The sequence below is a fragment of the Bos grunniens genome, chromosome 6, assembly GCF_055505025.1.
Source record: "Bos grunniens cultivar Pamir isolate PY7600 chromosome 6, Bosgru_T2T1.0, whole genome shotgun sequence".
In the NCBI taxonomy this organism is placed as follows: Eukaryota; Metazoa; Chordata; class Mammalia; order Artiodactyla; family Bovidae; genus Bos; species Bos grunniens.
In genome coordinates this window covers 23,019,142-23,041,207 of record NC_141170.1, presented here as the reverse complement: position 1 = coordinate 23,041,207, position 22,066 = coordinate 23,019,142, and the positions used below count along the sequence as shown (strand labels likewise).

The 22,066-nt window shown below is 36.2% G+C and overlaps 1 protein-coding gene across 1 annotated transcript in view; it reads right to left on the bottom strand.

The window, feature by feature from the left end:
* ANTXR2 (ANTXR cell adhesion molecule 2) overlaps nucleotides 1-22,066 on the bottom strand; it is a 176,382-nt gene that overhangs the window by 61,318 nt on the left and 92,998 nt on the right. Inside the window, exons 13-16 of the mRNA XM_086407575.1 lie at nucleotides 21,698-21,742; nucleotides 20,161-20,253; nucleotides 14,840-15,007; nucleotides 14,466-14,546 (exon numbers count right to left, since the gene is read on the bottom strand). Coding sequence (XP_086263701.1) covers nucleotides 14,466-14,546; nucleotides 14,840-15,007; nucleotides 20,161-20,253; nucleotides 21,698-21,742 — 387 coding nt within the window. The remainder of the gene's footprint in view (nucleotides 1-14,465; nucleotides 14,547-14,839; nucleotides 15,008-20,160; nucleotides 20,254-21,697; nucleotides 21,743-22,066) is intronic.

The window sequence follows — 22,066 nt, the reverse complement described above, 5'->3', positions numbered from 1 at the left end:
GTGAGAGTTGGACTATAAATAAAAGCTGAGTGCCGAAGAATTGATGCTTTTGAACTATGGTGTTAGAGAAGACTCTTGAGAGTCCCTTGGATTGCAAGGAGGTCCAACCAGTCCATCCTAAAGGAGATCAGTCCTGAACATTCATTGGAAGGACTGATGCTGAAGCTGAAAGTCCAATACTTTGGCCACCTGATGTGAAGAACTGACTCACTGGAAAAGACCCTGATGCTGGGAAAGACTGAAGGCGAAAGGAGAAGGGGATGACAGAGGATGAGATGGTTGGATAGCATCACCGACTAAATGGACGTAAGTCTGAGTAAACTCCAAGAGTTGGTGATGAACAGGGAGGCCTGGCATGCTGCAGTCCATGGGGTCACTATGAGTTGGACACAACTGAGCAACTGAACTGAACTGAACTGATGCATTCTGAATACACAGTCTCTCTGTCCTCAGTATCCACAGTGGATTGACTCCAAGACCTCTCATGATACTACAATCCACTGACGCTCAAGTCCTTCATCTGAAATAGTTCTACCCACTGTTTCCACATCCACAGATTCAACCAATAGTGGACTCAATTTCAACTCTACATGCTAAAAAAATTTATGAATACAGACACAGATACAAACTTGATCATTTTGGCCCAAGAGAATCAGACTCAAAATTGGAAATTTTAAAAAGCACTTCTCTACGTGTATAAAAGCCCTAGTTCACTGAGTTATTGACTGAACAGGAAGAAGAATAAAGAGCAGCACTGGACAATGATAGTATGGCATAATGGGGCACTCACTAAACTGGAAATAAATAAAACCTGGGTTTGAATCTAGGCTCTGTTATTTTTCAGCAATGTAACCTTGGCAAATGCAATAAATTTCTCTGAGTCCCATGTTCTTCATGTATAAAATGGAAATGAAATGACACCTAATTCTAAGCACTAATAGCTGAACACACCTAACTGAACATACCTAAGACATTTGCAGTAGTTTAGTCGCTAAATCATGTCTGACTCTTTTGTAACCATCTGGACCATAACCCTCTAGGCTCCTCTGTCCATGGGATTTCCCAGGCAAGAATAGTGGATTGACTGGCCATTTCCTTCTCCAGGGGATCTTCCTGACTCAGGGATCAAACCCTTGTCTCCTGAATTGGCAGATTCTTTACCACTGAACCACTGAGCCACCAGGGAAACACCTAAGACATAGTAAGTGCTCAGCGATTAGCTGAAATTGAGTCCTAAATCCTTCCCATCAAGAGAAAGTGTGCCCTCTTTCCTGAAATTATGAGTGCCCTCAACAACCATGATGCCCTGTTGTCACCCCCATCAGATGCATAAACACACTCCACATGCATGCCTGCATGCACATATGAAAAAATATATGTATTCATGTACATCTGATCTGCTAGTCTGAGCTTTAATTATCTATCTAAATATTACTAAGAAGCAAGAAAGACCTCTAGACCTCTGACAAATCAGGAAAAATATATGAAAGCCATGAAATATCAGATTTTTAGCTAATTAACCTAAGTTGGTATTTTTAAAAAATGCGATGTCTATTAGAAAAAAAGTGTTATTTTATCCAAAAGCCACTTAGTCATTTGACAATCCATCAGGTCTCCTATATTATAATGTTCATGTGATTCTTTCTACAACTCATGATGAAAGACTACACATAAATATAAAAGCATTGATACTAGATTATCACACACAAAAAAATTACCTCCACTCCTGTCCCAAATTTCATTTGGTCACATTATTAGGCAGCTCCAAAACTTTACTGGCTCTCCACTACCTATAAATTAAATTAAAATCTAAACTCTTGATATCTTCAGATTTTTGCATTGTCTCTCCAATAATTAGTGTGCAAAATAGGTAGACAGATAAATACTATGTTTTATCTTATTTATATTTAAAGCTAATAATAAAAGGAAGAAAACACTTCTGTAAAGAATAAACATTATATATATCAAAACCTAATTTGGGATTTTAAATTCATGGACAACAGTATTCAAGTCACTGGCTATAACCTGCTACTGCAATTCAGTTCAGAGTCATCAGAAGAAAGATACACGTGTAAAAATTAACTTAGTGGGTTATATACTTTCGTTATAGACCTTTTCATTTGTCCAAATACATGGAGAATTTGAAATGTAATTATGAATTCATAATTCAGAAGCTTTAAGCCATACCTGCTTTTTAGTGATTTTCCCTGGAAGTACTGCAAGCCTTATTCCATAGCCTCCTTGGCCAAAATATTAACAATTAATACAGTTAGTTGCAATTTCACACTGAAAAGTATCATGGAATAATAATGGAGGTTTAATAGCAAAGTAGGGTAAACCTGGCAAACATGAGTAGAACAGCCAAGTGGGGAGAAAAAAAGAATTTTAAAGGAAAGGCTGCTTAGTCATTTCAAGGTTCAATTTGTTTAATTCTAATTGATTAGGGCTGCAATAGAGGAATATGGAACTATACAAATGTATAATTTGTAGTTTAATATTTAAGTAAACACTAATTCTGTTGCCTGCAAGTTTTTCAGAAGAATAATCTCTTTCTCATTCATTTCTTTTTCATTTGCTTCTTTTCCCACTTCTGCTCACGATCTTTCCTCCTTCTACTTCAGCCTATAATCTGACATTTCCTCTTCAGTGAAGTATTTTGTATGCTGGTAAACATGAAAGTAATATTATTCAGATTTACTGCTGTTGCTATACCTAGAAATTTTATTTGGATTTACTGTTACTTGTCTATAATTCCTAACTGCCCTACAGTAACTGTCAAAAGGTGAAGGCCTGAATATTAACCCAGGGAAATCTTTGAAAGATGTAAATGAAAATATTTATGTAAGATACACACACACACACACACACACACACACACTTCTCTCCCTCCTAAACCTTTTATCTTATAAAAGAGCATCTGATGCCAAAGCATGAACAGTATATTAAGGGCTTAATTTCAGTATTAATAACTCAGATTTAAAACTTGGCAATTAATTAAGATTAATGACAGAAGTCATCCCTTTCTTCCTAATGTAACACTTCCTCCCATCTCTTCAATTCTCCACTCCACTGACCCTTCCATGCTCATTTCAGGCTGTGAAAACCTCAGGTCCTGAAACTCTGATCCTGTTATGTGCTGCCTTTTTACCTGAGATTAACGAAGTAGACATTAGCAAATTTACAACCAACAGCTCAGACAGCTGCCCTACTTTAAGCAGTTAATGGAAAAGGAACTAATCTAGTTAAGAGCATAGGACTAGTTCATAAATCTGGATTCAGAGAATAGATAAAGCCATCATGCTTCTTCTGGAGAGTAGGGACTGAGTTCAGTTGTCAGCTTTCTGGTCATTTTGTTGAGAAGAGCCAGTGTTTCTATAAACTGGACTAATGAGACTCAGAGCTAGCATAAGCTGCATGTATGCTTGCAGAGAAGATGATAATAATGCAAGAGACTGACATCGTAATGTATGATTTCACTGGGATAAACATACATCCTACAAGAATTCCAGTCATTGAAAATTTTTCTTGGATCAAATATGAAACAAAGACTAAATCTGTTTAAAAAAAAAAAAAACAAGAACAATGCAACTGCAAACAAGAAAAAAATAAACATATCCCAATAAAGAGAATTAATAAAAATTATAAGCCTTCATCTATTCAGAATTCAACCTGAGGAGAAATAATTGTATCATGCTCTTATAACTCAGAAAATGTTCAACAGATTTAATTATGAATTAAAAATTAATCATCATCCCCAAATGATAAACCTTAGCTCCAGAGAAATAGCATGTTTATGTATCAGCATCCTCAGTCATACTATTATAAGAGACAATTCATATTTGTCAAATTTAAGAATTGCTCTGATGTCATAATTTTCTCAGTAGCTTAGTTTCAGGGTGGAAACATGAAGGTAAAATTATAAGTCCTGCTTACAAAAACCTTTTTAAGTTCCACAAAATCAAAATATGTATCTCTCCAGAATCAGTAGAGTTTACTACATAAATTCATTAAGAATTCATCTTAATCAATTACAATAAAGCTAAAGGGGACATTAAATCACATAATTCTGTTCATTCAATCAGTACCTTGTATACATTATAGGGTAATATAGTGATTTTTTGGCATGAGACATCACACTCAGAATAAGTTAAGGTCTTGTCTCTGCTCACTGAATTGTGGGAACCATGAGGTCTGTTCAGCTTCAGCTTAGGTACAGCAGGGGAAGGGTAGCTAGAATAATGGAAATAAAGTTAATATATGAAAAACATACATAGGAATATGCTAATCCAGTTAAACACAGAGAATGTGGTAATAAGACATTATACATGTTTTCAGAGACAAGGAAGAGGAATTGAGGAAGGAGGCCAGAACTGTCTAAAATGGTGTGTATCATGATGAGAGCAAAGCAGTGAAAATCTACATGGTCTCTAGAGAAAGGCCACATAGAAAAAAGAAAGTTTTCTCTCTAGGAAGAGAGAAAACTTAAGATCAAAGGTTAAACTGTAAGAATCAACCAATGTTAGGCGATAGGAGAAGGGAGAGAAATGAAAGTGTCAGGCAAAGGTAATTGGAGAGTAATCATTCTTTACTATTGACCTCTAATCTGTTTACTATGTATATAGATGTGTTATTTGAATTTTTTATTGAAGTATGTTACAGATTTACTGTCAATCAAGATAGGATATAATATGATATGATATGATGTATGTGTGTGTGATTGCAAACCAAACTGTGCTTAATGCTGGTCAGGATTATGAAAAATATATATAAAATATATTATTTTCAATACAGTAACCTGCTTTGAAGAAGCATTATGGGAATCTAAAGTTTAGAAAATTAGAACCACCTTTTCCCCACATATTTTCTAAGTGAAAAGAGTTCTCTAGGGTGAGAAATATGAAGTATATCAGTGAACAAAATTATTTTGAAATGGGAAAGAGTTTGTAAACTATTCCAATTTCATTAACTGAAAAAAGAAAAGCATTAGGAGAAAAAAATTCCTTTTAAGTCTTTGAAATAAAAGGAGTTAATTTTTAATCCAAAGTCAGATAAATAAAAATGGTAAACAAGTAAATGGCCATTGGCATTCTTAAACATAATTTTTGCAAAGTCTGAATAGTAAATCATTTTTATTTTTTACCACAAAGTTTACAACAGTTTCAAATTCCTTATATACTAGAGGCTGTGATTTGATTCAGAGTGGAATTAGGGAAGAATGTAAGATTATATGAAGCAATTTTAAAGATGATTTACTTAGATTATAAACGTATATTATAAAAATTATAGTTTTATTTAGGAGTAGAAAAAGAAATGAAAGCCATTTAGCCAAAAATGTCACTTATTTCTCCTTAAAAGTATACATTTATACAATGTATTAGTATAAATTCATTTTTAAAAGAAGGGGACAATGAAAGCTTCCTACTCAAGCCAATTTCCTTAACTGAGTTACAAAGGTTTCCTTAAACTGAACTTATAAATAGGGGCCTGGTAGACATAAAGGCACCATCATTAGGCTCTCTGTTAAAGTAATAAACTGTCTACCAAACAATGTACTTTTCCCCCTCATTAGACTATAACCTTCGGGCTCTAAATTGAAAGCAAAATTTAAGATATACAGAATAATATAAATTTCTGTAAAGTATCAGAAATTGTAAGGTGACATTTAAATAAATATAAATTTAATCTATCGTAATTAAGATTACATAAGGGCTACAGAAAAAGTAAACACAGAAAAAGAAAGGTTAAAAATCTACCTTTGCTGACATTTCTACTCCCAATTGGATGATTTAATTAATGTTCTCCAGGTGCTTAACAACAAAATTGTATATGAGCCTAAGAAAATAATGTACTTGGCCAGAGGGGGAGCAGAAGAAGATGGTGGAAGAGTAAGACGGGGAGATCGCCAGCCTCCCCACAAGTACAATAATGCATCTGGCCATGGAACCAATGTTAACAAAGTTGATATTTTTAAAGTATTCTTTTAGTGTGCCAAAAGCTCACTGGTGACAAAAAAAAAAAAACAAAACACACAGAGACAGAGACTTATTTTTAAACTCAGTGCATTAATTCAAGAAGAGGATATTTATATTAATTTAATAATTTTTGTCTCGTGATTTTCTAAAGGTTGCTGATCGATTCTAACAAAAAAATATCTCTACCTAAACTTACAAATTAATATATAACATATATATGAGGCCACTAAATACATTCTGGATCAGAGGGGTAAGAAGCCAATTAAATATCTAAGTTCTACTTATACTTTGGTTGAAAAAACAAACCTTTTTGGGTAATTTAAATGATTAAAATTTGCATATTCTGTTTTTCACTTTGGGGAACCAAATTGAGTCAACACTTTTGCCAGCTTATATGCATAATTAAGCAACAATTTTATTTAAGCTATGAAATAGTATCAAAAAAGCACTCTATTTTCTGAACTTGCTATTTTCCACTGAAACAGACATTAGTCAAAGACATATACACTGAAAAATATGTTCTGTAGGACTATATATACACATACATTTATATTAAACAATTATACACACACATATATATACACACACGCACACAGGCATAAATCAGACAGTGGAAACTGTAACAATGGCATGTTCACGACATGAGTTATTCTACTAAAAATTTGTCTTTCAAATATGTGTAAACCAAAGTTAATTCTTTCTGCTAATTTAAGTGGGATATTTAATGTATTTTAAGGATGCCCTGAAATGTAATGACAAGAAGTAATAAGAACTGGGGCTTTCCTGATGCTCCAGTGGTTAAGACTCCATGCTGCCAGTACATGGGGTAAGAGTTCAATCCCTGCTGCTGCTGCTGCTAAGTCACTTCAGTTGTGTCCAACTCTATGTGACCCCATAGACAGCAGCCCACCAGGCTGCTGAGGTCCCTGGGATTCTCCAGGCAAGAACACTGGAGTGGGTTGCCATTTCCTTCCCCAATGCATGAAAGTGAAAAGTGAAAGAAAGTGAAGTCGCTCAGTCATATCCGACTCTTTGCGACCCCATGGACTGCAGCCTTCTAGGCTCCTCCATTCATGGGATTTTCCAGGAAAGAGCACTGGAGTGGGCTGCCATTGCCTTCTCCAAGTTCAATCCCTAGTCAGGGAATTAAGATCCTCATGTATGCCATGCGGTACAGCCAAAAGATTAAATAAATAAATCTGCCTACTAAGGCTGTTTTCTGGGGTGGGGGTGGAGAACGGGAGAGAAAGATAGTAAGAATGGAAAGATACTGGTGGTAATAAAAAGGATAGAAACATCTACGGGTACTCTTTCCAAGTGTTGTCCAATCATACTTGGCCTAAAGGACCATACAAAATTTAAGATCTTATAGAAACAAAATGCAAGCAATCACTTAAGAGTTTTTACAAATGATATTTTTCTCTACTCTTTCATTTAAGTATAAAAAGGGAAAAGTGAAAGCATTGCAGGCATTTTGTGTTCAGTAGGACTGACTCAATAAAGCTAAAGTAGAGTCCCTAAAATCTATGTTTGGCTATATGACACAAAGTATTTACATGGAATCTAAAAACGAAGTTTAAGAACGCAGTTATTAGCCGCATAGTTCCAAGCACTGAAGACATCTTACACATCAAATCGTCTGAGTGAAAGCTTCAATCTGCTCAGAAACATCCACAAGTGGTTTACGTCTTGCAAATGTGATGCAGAATTTAAAGGCATCCTCGTACGAAATCGCTGCCTTCCAGATGCTTCTTCAATCTGAAGATGAAGTGGTTTGATAGTACAGAGTGCTGCTTTGAAAGCATGAGTGTTCAGAGTGATCCTTGGGAGGGTTAAGAATCCTTGAAAAAGCCACCACTGAAGAGGTGAGGCCGTTAGTTTGGAGCTCGAGAATTCAGAAGCAGGACTGACAAAGGACTGAACCTAAATCTAGATCTGGAGATGGAAGCCAGAGGTCCAGCCCGAATCATCTACCACTGAGGTTCTCAGGCTTCTCTGCTGCTGCTGCTGCTAAATCACTTCAGTCGTGTCCGACTCTGTGCGACCCCATAGATGGCAGCCCACCAGGCTCCCCCATCCCTGGGATTCTCCAGGCAAGAACACTGGAGTGGGCTGCCATTTCCTTCTCCAACGCATGAAAGTGAAAAGTGAAAGTGAAGTCTCTCAGTCATGTCTGACTCGCAGCAATCCCATGGACTGCAGCCTACCAGGCTCCTCCGTCCAGGCAAGAGTACCGGAGTGGGGTGCCATTGCCTTCTCCACAGGCTTCTCTGGTGCCTTCTAAATAAACCTATGTTTTCAGACTGGGTTTTGGTGGGAGAGTTTGTAGATTTTTTTTTTAAATCAGAGGACTAGCACTGAGTTCTGTTATAATGAACTTTTTTCTTTTAAGCAGCTACCATCAATCATTTTTAAAAATGAAAATATCTGCACAATTAATGGAAGTCCTCTCCATGTAATAAACTTAGCTTAACTGGAAACTCGCTATGCCCCTATATTGTTTATTTCACCACCGACTGATGAAAACTTTGCCAAGTGCTAGCATTTCTCCTCAGGTCATTGCACCCTGGCTGCCCTCACTCCAAAGGCCACTTTGGATCAGCTCCTTTCCTTTATCTTCGTGGCTGCCCAACTAGTTCCTCAGGTGAGGCTGCCTAAATATTATTAACCATAACAGTTTATATTACCATAGAATCCTTATTACCTTACCATACCCCGAAGCTTTACTTGTCAGACTAATATTTTAACAAATCTGTTGTGCCAATACTGTGTGTGCACAATTATAAGTTGTTGCAATAATCTCAGCGAATTATACAAATCCTTAGGATTTTTTTCTGGCTCAATCTAGGTAGAAGAGGAGAAAACTTCTTTAAAAGGAAAAAAAAAAACCGCTTCCATTAACATGTTATTCTTACTTTTGATTTTTAATACCCAACTATCGCTACGCAGCCTTTATAAATGAGAAGAAAATTAAAGTCAATGCAATTTTCTCAATTTCGTCTTACTAAAATTTAAACACATCTGGCAAGAAAACCTAATTCTCTTTCATCTCCGTGTAATAAAAAGCTCTAAGTTTAAAAAACAAAGACATAGTGTGCATACTTCACCACGGGTGTTACTACCACCAGCATTCTTTTCTGGCCGTGTTTCAATTTCTGTCTGCTTATTGGTGAAGGAGGGACTGCGGTCTGAAGGTTAACATAACCTCGATGACAGACAAGAAGCTCCTTGGAGATTGGGTTTGTGGAACAGCTCCCTAACCAGGGCTGCGCTTTCTTCTTTGCTTTGCTGCTTCTCTAACTCTCTTTTCAAATAGAAAAAGAAAAGAGAGGGAGAGAGAGAACGCCTGCTAATGCATCATTTATAAATTACCTTGTTATGGCAAAAACAAAACACCGCTTTGAAAACCAAACAATCGCCTGCTGCAGACCCCAGCCCGTTTGATGGAGACCCTTCAAAAGAGTCCCCGGCTTCACGGAGGCTGTTTATGTGGAGACTTCGATGGGTACCTGCTGTCCCCCGTCACTCCCTGGAAACTTGGCGGCAGATGTTGCCGCGTTAAGTTGTCTCTGAAGTGGCTTTCCGTCCTCGTCTCCCCACCGCCACGGAGTCAAACTGCATTAGATCTCTTTATTTGCGCCTAAGGCAAGTTCGGGAGCGCAGCTGTGTCCACCCCCTGCTCCTACCTTTGGTGTTTCAGGCCTCCAGGCAGCGAGAGGGAGACCAAAACGGTCCTGCCGCTCTCAACTACCTCCGCTGACAATCCGGCCGCTCGCTGCGGGCCGGGGGAGGCCGCCGCCGCCGCGGCGAACAGATGTCGGCGACAACCTGCGAGCTCACACCTGGACGCGCCGCCCGCACCTCGCGCCCGCGCGCTGAAACATTCATGACTCCGAGGACCGGCGGCCGCCATCAAAGCCCGGCCCCCCGGCCGCCCGCAGCCCCGCAGCCCCGCCGTCCCGCCGCCTGGCGGGGGCTGGCGGCGCCCACAGGTAGCCGGAGGGCGGAGGCCGAGCAAGAGGTGTCTGGCGTCGCTTTGATACTTGATGCCTGAACTTCAGTTACTTGATCAAGGACTTCAGTTCGGCCGCGGATGCTGCCATTGAGCCCGCTGCGGCCTCGGAGCCATGAAAGGAGAGCCATTTGGCTGGAAATTCGGCGTGACGGGCCTTGCAGGGGAAATGTGCGTGACTCCGGGTTTGGTTCTATGGACGCTGATGTGTTTATGAAACTAGACTCTCAAGAGGCAGAATCTGCAGTAAACAATTTATAAAGCCATGACAGGATGGGTTTTCGAGGTGGAAAACGGCGCTGTTGACTAAGGGGAGGTGGTGTTATTTTGGAACCATAAGCCACAATCTGAAAACATGATGTTTTATTGTCTCTCAAGCAGTTTTGTTGTGTCTCCCCCGCCCCCAAAGAAAGAGCATGACTATTACTTTCTTTAAAATTGACAAATGAGACAAATGAGAAAGCGTTCTCATTTGTTTCTTGACAATATACAGCAAAACTGCATCCATGCCCAACGAAATGAAAATGTTTGCAAAAGTCCTCCTAATCTCTGCAATGTACAAATTGCTTTAAACACACACACACACACACACACACACCTTATACCATTATGCACACATTTCACAAGAAGCATAGTCAAAAGTAAATACACTCAAGCCTTTACAAGCACAGAAAAATAACAAAATTATTTGCAAAATTTATTCACCAGTTTGTTGATAAGATTAAGTTTTTCTTAAAAAGAACTGGCCTTGAACAGCTAGTAACATATATTCCAATGAACTATTTGATATGCAGAGACAAATCTTTTTAGTGGGAATCAATATTGATACATATATATACCTATATACACTGTATATGTTCAGTTCAGTTCAGTCAGTTCAGTACACACATGTTTAAGAAATCTTTCATCAGTTGTCTGAGTAGTCAGAGATCTATATTTTAACTTAGTTTTATCAATTACTGATTGGTTTCAGGGGAGTCAAGTTGAAGTTAGAATTTTATCCTTCCTTACGCTGGCGGAGCCTAGTCATAGGTAAATCTGGCTATCTAAATGTGTCCAAAAAAACCCTCCAAGACTAATTTTCTCATTAGGTGATTATGCCCCAGCTTGCCTAGGAAATCCAAAACAAAGAATAGGCAGAGAACTAGAGGACACTGCTACTTGGACATCTTTGTCTTCTAAATTTAAATTTTCCTCTACTCCATGTAATCCTATGAGATAAACCATATCTATATAAACTAAGTTGATAAAAACCTTGGGGTTCAGACAGTTTAATTTCTGAGAGCTTACCTAACTAGCCACAATAAATAGAAGGTAACAGTGAGCCATGGTCTTCTTCTCCTGCTTAGATAATTATGAAAGCAAAGCATCCCATCTTACTAACGTACATAAAAATTAGCTGTGCCAAATATGTTCTGTATCACTTATTATCCTATCTCTGGGTCCTCAATTTCTTACTAGGTAAATTAAGTTTCTCAAATGAAAGCTATTCTAAAGCAAAAGAAAAGTACTGGAAATTTTAAAATATTATATGGTCTTTTTTAAAAAACAAAATTTGTGGGACGCTGGCATATCAGCACAGATTACGCCATGTACCATGCAAACAATTTTATTTAGAGAAATAATTAAATATTATTTTTTGGATAATAATATTTGATGTATTCCAGTCATTGTAAAGTTTTTAAAAATAAAACCCACCAAACATTTACTAAGATTAAGTGTCCTATGTTTGATGCAGATTCTTTGGGGCATAAGTACCAAAGTCCCATGAGTGGGCTATTATCAATAACAGTATTTACTGTTATCAATAACTGTTATCAATAACAGTATTTACTATGCTCATGAGGAAAAGAATAGAGCAATTAAAAGACTTCAGAAGAAGAAGAAGCCAGAAAGAAAATTAGCATAGTGTATAAGAAATGCATAAACTAGTATAAGAAATTAGCATATGGAGGATGGGAAGTTAATATGGGAATTAACTCTATCAAATTAACTCTATTAACTCTATCAAAGAGGTCCTGGTAGATGATACAAAGGTGACAGAAACTCGGATATTCTTAATAATCTTTGTGAAACATGAAAAATGGGGAAATGAGGAATAAAAAGAGGGGAAGGCAAAGATTTCCCAGGCTGTCTAAAGGGAAAAAGTTATATGCTGTAAACTATAGGTCCGACATCAAACCCTAGTCTAAAAAAAATAAATATTATAAAAGATCATAGCAAGAACTAGAAGCAAGAAAAAAATAGGTCACAATTACTTGATTTCCAGAACCAAATAATTCTGCATCACTGATTCGGTTGAATGGGTGAATACATAAATATACGTTATACCTTAAATACAGAAAACTAATAAACTTTATTAAATATCCTTGTGAGTAAGATGGTAAACTGAGTTAATACTATTGGTGGGCTTCTACCTCTACCATATTCATTTCAATTAACAGTGTGGAGTGTCAATCTGTGCGGAAGGTGCTCATGGAGTACCCCACTGAGGTCTGAATTTGAAATAAGTGACAAAAATTTGCAGTTGACAAAATTTTGGAAGCAGCAAAGCTATCAAGAATAGGTATTATGAATAAAGATTAAATCAGACTGTGTCAGACACACATAGAATCATAATATATATCTGATGAAAAGCAAATCAATTAACTGAACCAACAATTGATATTTACTAAGTTTAAAGTCCTGCATTTAAAAAAAAACCAAATTTAAAAATCATAAGTCACATATATAGGTGAAGAGTGAAAAAAGTGGTAAACAAAAAAACTGAGAAACAGAGAGTTTACTACCTTTTGTCTATATTTTTTAAATACAAAATCTTTTAAAACTGGAAGTTTTGTGTTAACTGTGTCACTAAAATACATTTGGAAGAAAAAACTGACCTGAACTAACTGAAGAGTATTTATGATCTATTATTATCCACCTGTCCTAATCAATATTCTGTAACAGAACGTCTCAACACTGAGCTCAAGAGATGATGCTTTCCACAGTATATAAACAGATATATGGACTGTATCAGAGTCCTAAAATCTGAAAAATTCTGAGTTTTGAAACAATTTAACCTCAAGAGTTAGGATAAAGATTCTAGGACTATATCAGACAGAAGAATGAGCAAATTCTCAAAAAAACAAAGGAAATTTTGGTCAAAATAATGAAAGCATTATTCTGCAATCATGGAAAAATAAATGATGCTTTAACCTGCTGGGGCAATGTGTAAACTATTCTAGCACTATAATCTAAGAAGAACGTTAGGTTTACTTGGTATCTAACAAAGTGTTTGGTACATTTTAGACATTAGATAGATATTGGTTTGAATTAATGGAAGAATGATTATAATGCATCATTCAGAAGCACAAATATATCAATTTATCCAAACTCAAAGATTTCTTCTATTCCCAATTCATCATTCTGGCTTGAATCCCCAACCCCCAGACTATCTTTTAATCCACACATCACTGTTCTCGGCTACCTCAGAGATTTTGCTCATGACGCTTCATCTGTGGAAATACTCATTCCACCTAGCTCCACCTGATGAAATCTTATGCATTTTCAAAACTAGAAGGCCTCTATTTTTGATGAAACATTCCCAGATTCCTCCAGGAAGAGCTAATATCTCTTCCTCCATGTACTCAAGAGTACTTGATGCTTATCTATATATGGCTTAGATCATGTTCTGGAATAAATTTTATTTTTGTGTGTATCCCAAAGTTTAGATTTCTTAAGGGCAAGGCTATCATCTGTACCCCTCAATATTACCAGATGCTATTACTTGTGCATATTTATAATCTACAAATTATTGAATTAACTCAAAATTAGTACAAATGAGAAAAGGCCATAAAACTAAATTTTAATCATGAGAGTTAAAGGAATATAGAAGGTTACTGACAAAAGTATTGGAACCACTGTCTTGTTTTTGCTAATACATCTTCAGTGCTACCACTATACCCAACACTTAAAATGTTGAAAATTAATGTCTAAGTTGGGGGACAGAAAACTAAGATGATGCATGAAAACAATTTTAAAACCTAAAAAGTGAAAGTCTAGCATATTGAAGAAGAGAGTTGTTACATGTCGTTTGAGAAGCAGAACTTTATATTATGCATTAATTTGAACAGAGGCACAAACTTCTTAAATACAAGAAGTTTGTATTAACCACAGTGGTTTGGTAATGAAAAAGCCTGCTTCACAAACCACCTAATTCTCTCTACCTGTGGTCACAGCAAAGGGTAAATTATCTGTTAGGGATATTCCAGGAATATTTTCTCAAATTGGTTTTCTAAATGGTTGAACTCAGATGTTTTTAAAATTATCTTCATCTCATAGAAGTAAAATCTTAAGATTTAGATGTTTTGATAGTTTAAACACCATGCTAGAATCATATAGCATTAAATATAGCTTGGAACTTAAAATACTAATCTCATCAATTATTTCATCCTTAAAAGAATAATCTAGTTTTTTCCCAACACATCCCAGGTACAAACCTCATCTCCTTCCTGAGGTCGCATCAAGGAAACTCGGTCGTACTGCCTCCGCAACAAAGCCCAGAGCGCGTCCAGCCGACCCTAAAGGGAAACATGATCTGTAAATCTCTGGGAAATGTACTCAACCTCTGCTTGCTAGATAAATGAGCTAAAATGAAGAAGATAAAGTCTTTTCCTCTACTCTCATTTCTTTCATAAATTAAATGAATAAATAACAAAAACAGAGTTTCTTGTTGCTGAGAAATGACTCGGTCAGTCATTAGAAGGTAAATTGAATGTCTGCTGTTTGATATACCTTGGTCCTCCTTCAGGGAGACTAAAAGGATTACACTTTAGGAAGCTGCAGTTAAATCCCACAAAGTTTGAACAGTCACCTTAATTGGCGTGTACCACTTTGTCTGAGGAGGCTGGTGTGTGGGTTTAGATGGCGGTGGTCTCGGTCTGACGGGTTCCTCTGGTTCTTCAGGAAGGGTTACCACAGCATTTTTGGCTTTCTCCAGCCTCGCACCTTCTTCTGTAGATCCTTTATCACCCCAACGAACCTTTAAAACAAAGGGAAATATTGCTATCAGACATACAGTGGCCTAGGAGAACAGACTCGTGTTCAGCTGGTTCTTGGCTCATCACCTCAGAGTCAAAAGATGAGTAAGTAACCTAACTCCAAATTTCTCTTCTGAGATTTAACAGATTTTTCACCACTCCTTATGTATTTAATATCAAGATACTAGAAATAAAAACCCTTTATAAAAATTTGGCATCGATTAAATTTGATACAACCAACCATTTCTCCATTGTTTCAAATAAGGAGTTAATTTGTATTTTACAAGGGAAATGTGTAATTCTATTCTCTAGGTATGTTCTCCTTCTAGCTAAACACACCCCTATATACTGATGACAATGGTTGAAATAGATGGTAATGATGATGATAATTAGCATTTACTGAATAATTATCATGTGCCAAGCTGCATTTAATCCATACAAAAAATGCTATGAGGTAGATACTGTGTTTTTTGCTTCCCATGGAGGAAACAAAGATACAGAGAGGTTAAGTGATGAGCCCAAAGCCGCACAGTAAGTAGCAAGACAGGGATTTGAACATGTTAGTCTGAAGTGGACAAGATGTTTCAACTAGGTTCGAATTTTACAAATATATTTTATAAAAGAAGTTAATTTTTCCTTCCAAAATTCCCATCAAGTTTGACTAAGGACAAAAGTGTGATTAAACTTTCACCTTTGGAAGTAAAAATAATTATGTATGTTTTATCTTCATTTTGTAAAGCAGTTCTCAGTCTTCAGTTCCTCTGCTCATATGGATATGGTTATTTGACATACACATTTTTCATTAAGGAAGACAAATCTGAAAAGACTCTGAAGAGAAGAATTCAGAGACATGAGAGATTTCCACAAATTTGGGGGAATTCCTTCCTCTGAAAACCCTGGATACTGAAAACAACTGCAAGGTCAAGTGATGTTTTCTTTATTTTTCAATGAAAATTGGCTAAATCTGAGCCAAATTTTTTTCCAGTGTGGGGATGTGAAGAGGATGCGGCCCCTGGAGGAAGGTTTTGTTCATCCAAGAGCAGCATAGAAGTCTAAAAAGCAAGGATGTTCCCAAAGAAGACAAAGATAAGTGAAGCTCTAAAAAGAAACAGGAAGGCCTGTCCTGGGCACACAGCGACTCACCAGTGTTAGGTAATTTCTACAAAGAAAAAATGATTAATAAGCTTTTTAAAAGCATTTTAATGACCTGAATTAGTGGACAGGAATACAGATGATTACCGTTCATAGAAAGATCTATTCATAGCTTTTTGATAAGGCTTACTTAGATATTTTTACCTTTTTTTAACTACAATTTTAGAATAGGTTTTCAATTTCAAGTGGACCCTGTTGAGTCATTAAAATGTATCTGTATCTTTCAGTGTGATCAGTGGTACTAGAATGTTCTTTATGAGGTTGTTAAAATTGTTTTAAACACCATTAAACCTTTAGAGCTAGATAGTTGGCTTTCTTTCCAGAGAAATTACCTTCTCTTTCAAATCAGTGTCTTCGCCTAGATTAATTAAAACTTTAAAAATCTTTAGATACATCTAAATTGAACTCAAAAATTCTAAAACCAGGACCCATCTCCTGCAGTTATAAAGTCTCAATTCTAAGAGAAAAACAAACAAACAAACAAAAAATAAGATACATAGTCAAATACTATCATAATATAGAGAAGTAATTCAGAGTAGAAGTATAAGTAGGTAAAATTTAGGACCATCCAGAAGTTATAGATTTTTAAGTCAGATTTTAACTAGTGCAGCATTCACAGTTGATATCACAGAGGTGATGGTAATTGTATCCTTCCTCTAAATAACATTGGCACCATTCTCAGATAAAGAACACGAAGATAGTTGAACTTGAGTTCTCACCCAACATGGCATTTCTAAGGACTCAACTATTAAACAACTAAATGTATGATACTAGATTAGTGGAAAAGTCCATTTTACAACATCTTATGGAAAAAACTGAATGAACTTTTTGGCCAACACAATATATAATTGTTGTTGCTGTTGTTTAATCACTAAATTGCATCCAATTCTTTTGTGACCCACGGATTGTAGCCTGCCAACCTCCCTGTCCATGGGATTTTCTAGGCAAGAACACTGGAGTGGGTTGCTGTTTCCTTCTCCAGGGAATCTTCCCGAGCCAGGGAATGAACCCATGTCTCCACTGGCAGGCAGATTCTTTACCTCTGAGCCACCAGGGAAGCCCCAATTATAGTTGCTGAGTTCTAAAATAAATGCATTACATAAATCCATTATTCTTAGTTCATCATAGCTGTTTCATCATTATCATCATCACTACAAACAATAGCACAATCCTTTCTCACTCAACTTCAAATTCTAAAGCTAAGAAACACTATATAGAGTTTTCCTTAAACTCTTAAAAACAATTAAATATATATACATACTTATATGTATAAATTTTAATATTTTAGTTTGACCACATTGAGATAGCCAAAAAGGATAAAAGAATAACAAGAATAGATTGCTAAAGGCATTCTTAACAAAATTGACTTTTGAATATTTTTTTTAAAAGTGCAAATTTTATAGCTAAATGTTTCCAATTCTATTTGGTTTTCATGATAAACAATGAAATTCCATAATTTCTGAGCATATTCAGAGGTTGTATCATAAAGGAGCAATTTTAGAACTGAGAAAAGAAACAAAAACAGTTTCCTGCTGAACTGCCAGAAACACACATGTGAAGTCATCAGGTACTGTGGCTCAGTTGTGCTAACAGCTATTATTAACATCAGTTCAGCTCCAGCTTTCTGCAAATAACCATTACTATAGTGTTTAAGTATTTAATGTAAAGGAGAAGGAAGAAAGACTTTCTACTAAAATTCCTATCCTGGCTTAAAACAACATTTAGTTACAAAGACTTATTTTTTAATTCAGATGTACCATGATTTCTATAATTCCACTTACTTTCCCTTTAAGGTATTTTTTTTTTTTAAGGAAAATACTTTCCAGATTTGAATAGGCATGATTTTAAAACAAAGTATGTTTTCTATTTTTCCTCTCCAAGTTTAAATAAATTCATGCTTGAAAAAGTCCAATGGTGCTTAATTCTCAGTATATTTTTATTGTGTATTTTTACGTATTGTGTTTCCCCTTTGTGATGCCCATATTTACTTGCTCATTTTTTTTATCATTCCCATCCTTATTTCCTCCTCACTGATGGAGTAGTCCATAAAATGTAGCCCAAATTATCCATGGTTAGGGAACTTCCCCAGTGGTCCATTGGTTAAGACTTTGCCTTCCAATGCAGGGGGAGTGGATGTGATCCCTTGTCTGGGAAGTTAAGATCCCACATGCCTCGTAGCCAAAAAAACCAAAATGTAAAATAGAAACAAACAATATTGTTTTGAAAAACCAAAATGTAAAACAAATTGAACAAATTTAATAAAGACTTTAAAAATGGTCCACATTAAAGAAAAAACTTTTAAAAAAATTGTCTATGACCAAAATGGACTCTGATTTATTAACAGTGAGTGAGTCCTTCTCATAAATTTTCTTCAGCTAAAAAGAAAGGGCAATGTAATTTCATATTAGGGCTTCCCTAGTGGCTCAGACGGTTTAAGTCAAAACTAAAACACAAATTAATAAATTTCAATTTGACTAAATTTTAAATAAAAGAGTCAGTAACTCTTAAAACTTGAAATGTGAGTTACTCAGGGATGTTCATGGCCCCATGGCTTTCCTGACCATATTCCAGTAATATGCCTTTTAACTTGGAACCCATTCAGGAGCTCATGCATATGCTTTTATTTTCTGTAGAAAGAGACTCCTAATCTCTGGAATACTAGAATATTGGAATAACAAAAATCTGCCACAATTCCTTGTGTTTTCAATAAGAACAAATATACCAGGTGGCTCAGATGGTAAAGGACCACCTGCAATGCAGGAGACCTGGATTTCATCACTGGGTTGAGAAGATCCTCTGGAGAAGGGAGTGGCTACCTACTTCAGTACTCTTGCCTGGAGATTCCCATAGACAGAGCTGCCCGGCGGGCTACAGTCCATAGGGTCACAGAGTTGGACACAACTGAGCGACTGAGCACGCGTGCAGTGTATTTGAACCCCACTGTCATGTGGCATTCTAGATGTGTGGATTTCAAAGTGGAATCAGACTTATTATTCTGATATAAATTAGTACATGCTCACTGACAAATAGGTCATGAACAAGCAGGGAAATACATAACACAAATTGAAAATCACTCCATTCAAAGACAACTACTAACACGTTGTGCTAATTCCTGTCTAACCGCTTTCCCCCTGCATACATCTTCTTATATACATGCTTTGCCAGGATCTGTGATTAATAATAAAGTCATGATATCAATGAGAAAATCCCTCCAATTGCTCCCTTGGGTGGGAGGCTGGCTTATCTCTGCCACTGTTAAGGGGTCAGTGCTGACAGGGCTTGCTTATTATTAATTATTCCACCACATTGAAAAATATGTCTGTGGTGATAAGAAGACCTCATTTGATATTTAAGATATAATATTTAAGTTCTATTTTAATCCACACTTTTTGCCAGTCTAAAAATTTAATACATTCTATAAATGATATTTAATATTAATTATGATTATTCATAAGTGGCAACTAAAACCTATTTTTATTTTTTATGTTTTTAATATGTTTATTTTAATTGGAGGCTAATTACTTTATAATATAAAACCTATTTTTAAAAAGCCTTAAAGGTACTTCCTCTACATTTGTGATAGGGTCATATCCCCTCTACTGAATAGTTTAACATTTTTTTCTCCCCAAACAGTACTTAACTACTGAATCTTTTCAAAGACATTCATTGTTACAACTTTAAGTAGTTGGCTTCTTCAAAGTTGATGTTCTCTGTAGTCATTTTTTCCAAAACAGTGAGGAAAATCCCTAATTTTGTTTTGCCTTTTAGAATTCAGGCATCTTATCAATGCAATCCATTGGCTAATGAAGTCAGTTCTTGCACAGTTTTGAAATGGCTAGAATTATTCCATGGAAAAAAAAAACTGCCCCCAAAAATACCACATGTTAAGAAAAATTGGATGGTATTAGGAAATTGAGCTGTGAAAAGTAGTTTCCATGGCTTAATAGTTCTATAAATATATATTCCAGATTAGCAGCTTCTATTTTTTTTAAGAGATACCAACCTCCATTCTTTTAATTCCTCCAACACCTCGACCACCATAATAGGAAGCATCCACAGTTGGCCATTTCTTGGTAGGCAGAGGTTCTTCTTCCTCCTACGCAGATACAAGTTTTAAAAAGGTGTTTAATAATTTCTTAAAATGTTACTTAGTCAGAACTGGCTCACATTTAGATATTTTTCTGAATAATACCACTGATATGGAAGAAATATAGTAAAAATTGCACATAGCACAAGTGTATGTACTTCTGCTTATGTGTATAAATTTCTAGTGAAGCTCTACAGAATATAAGGGCTCCTTTCATTCCACAATTCATGGAATCTACCTTATTTTCCCATCATTTCATGGGAAATAGATGGGTAAACAGTGGAAACAGTGTCAGACTTTATTTTTCTGGACTCCAAAATCACTGCAGATGGTGACTGCAGCCGTGAAATTAAGACGCTTACTCCTTGGAAGGAAAGTTATGACCAACCTAGATAGCATATTCAAAAGCAGAGACATTACTTTGCCAACAAAGGTTCACCTAGTCAAGACTATGGTTTTTCCTGTGGTCAGGTATGGATGTGAGAGTTGAACTGTGAAGAAGGCTGAGCACCGAAGAATTGATGCTTTTGAACTGTGGTGTTGGAGAAGACTCTTGAGAGTCCCTTGGACTACAAGGAGATCCAACCAGTCCATTCTGAAGGAGATCAGCCCTGGGATTTCCTTGGAGGGAATTATGCTGAAGCTGAAACTCCAGTACTTTGGCCACCTCATGCGAAGAGTTGACTCATTGGAAAAGACTCTGATGCTGGGAGGGATTGGGGGCAGGAGGAGAAGAGGACGACAGAGGATAAGATGGATGGATGGCATCACTGACTCGATGGACGTGAGTCTGGGTGAACTCCAGGAGTTGGTGATGGACAGGGAGGCCTGGCGTGCTGCGATTCATGGGGTCGCAAAGAGTCGGATACGACTGAGCGACTGAACTGAACTGAACTGAAAGTCTCAACATGTGTGTAAATTTGAACCCTGCAAAATTGGTACTAAAAAGGTAGTTGAGAAGCTTTGAAAATGCACAATGCCATGTTTCTTCTTGCTAACACAATATTACTAGTATATGGTATATACTAGTAATATGATATTTAATATATACTATATTAATAGTATGATAATACAGCATATAGCAATAATATAAAAGTAATAATAATTTTGAAGAAAGTAATAATATCTTTAAACTTCAAGCTTAGATCTTCCAACTTTTTGTAAATAAGGTAAGTAACAGCAAATTATTCACATATTGGTATAAAAAGTAAATTAAATCTCTAGGTACTATTGCTCCTGATAGCAAGTCTATGTTTATCAATGTATGAAGGTCCTATCGTCTAACATGTAAAAGAAACCACAAGGTTTGAAAAATAACAAGTGACTTAGTCATAAACTCAAAAGTCAATATATCAGAGTTACCTAACAACAGCATAATTGATCAGATCTGGCATAATATCTAAATACAAAAAAAAAAAAAAATACCCACATCACTTATTAAGCACTCATTTACCTCTTTTGGTGCAGAAGGTGGTGGTGGAGGAGGATCCTTGATAACCTGTACCAAAAACAAAAAAAAATTTAAATGTAGGAACTTCAGTGACATCGAGAAGAGACAATAAGAATGTATAAAATAATTAAATTAGTAAAATACTGTGGTGGTGCCAAAGATGTCCCTGATCAACTTAGCTTCTCAATACTTATCCCCCTATCGCCCTTTATTTTTTTTATTTTTTTATTTTTTTTTGTTTTTATTTTTTTTATTTTATTTTATTTTTAAACTTTAAAATATTGTATTGGTTTTGCCAAATATCGAAATGAATCCGCCACAGGTATACACGTGTTCCCCATCCTGAACCCTCCTCCCTCCTCCCTCCCCATA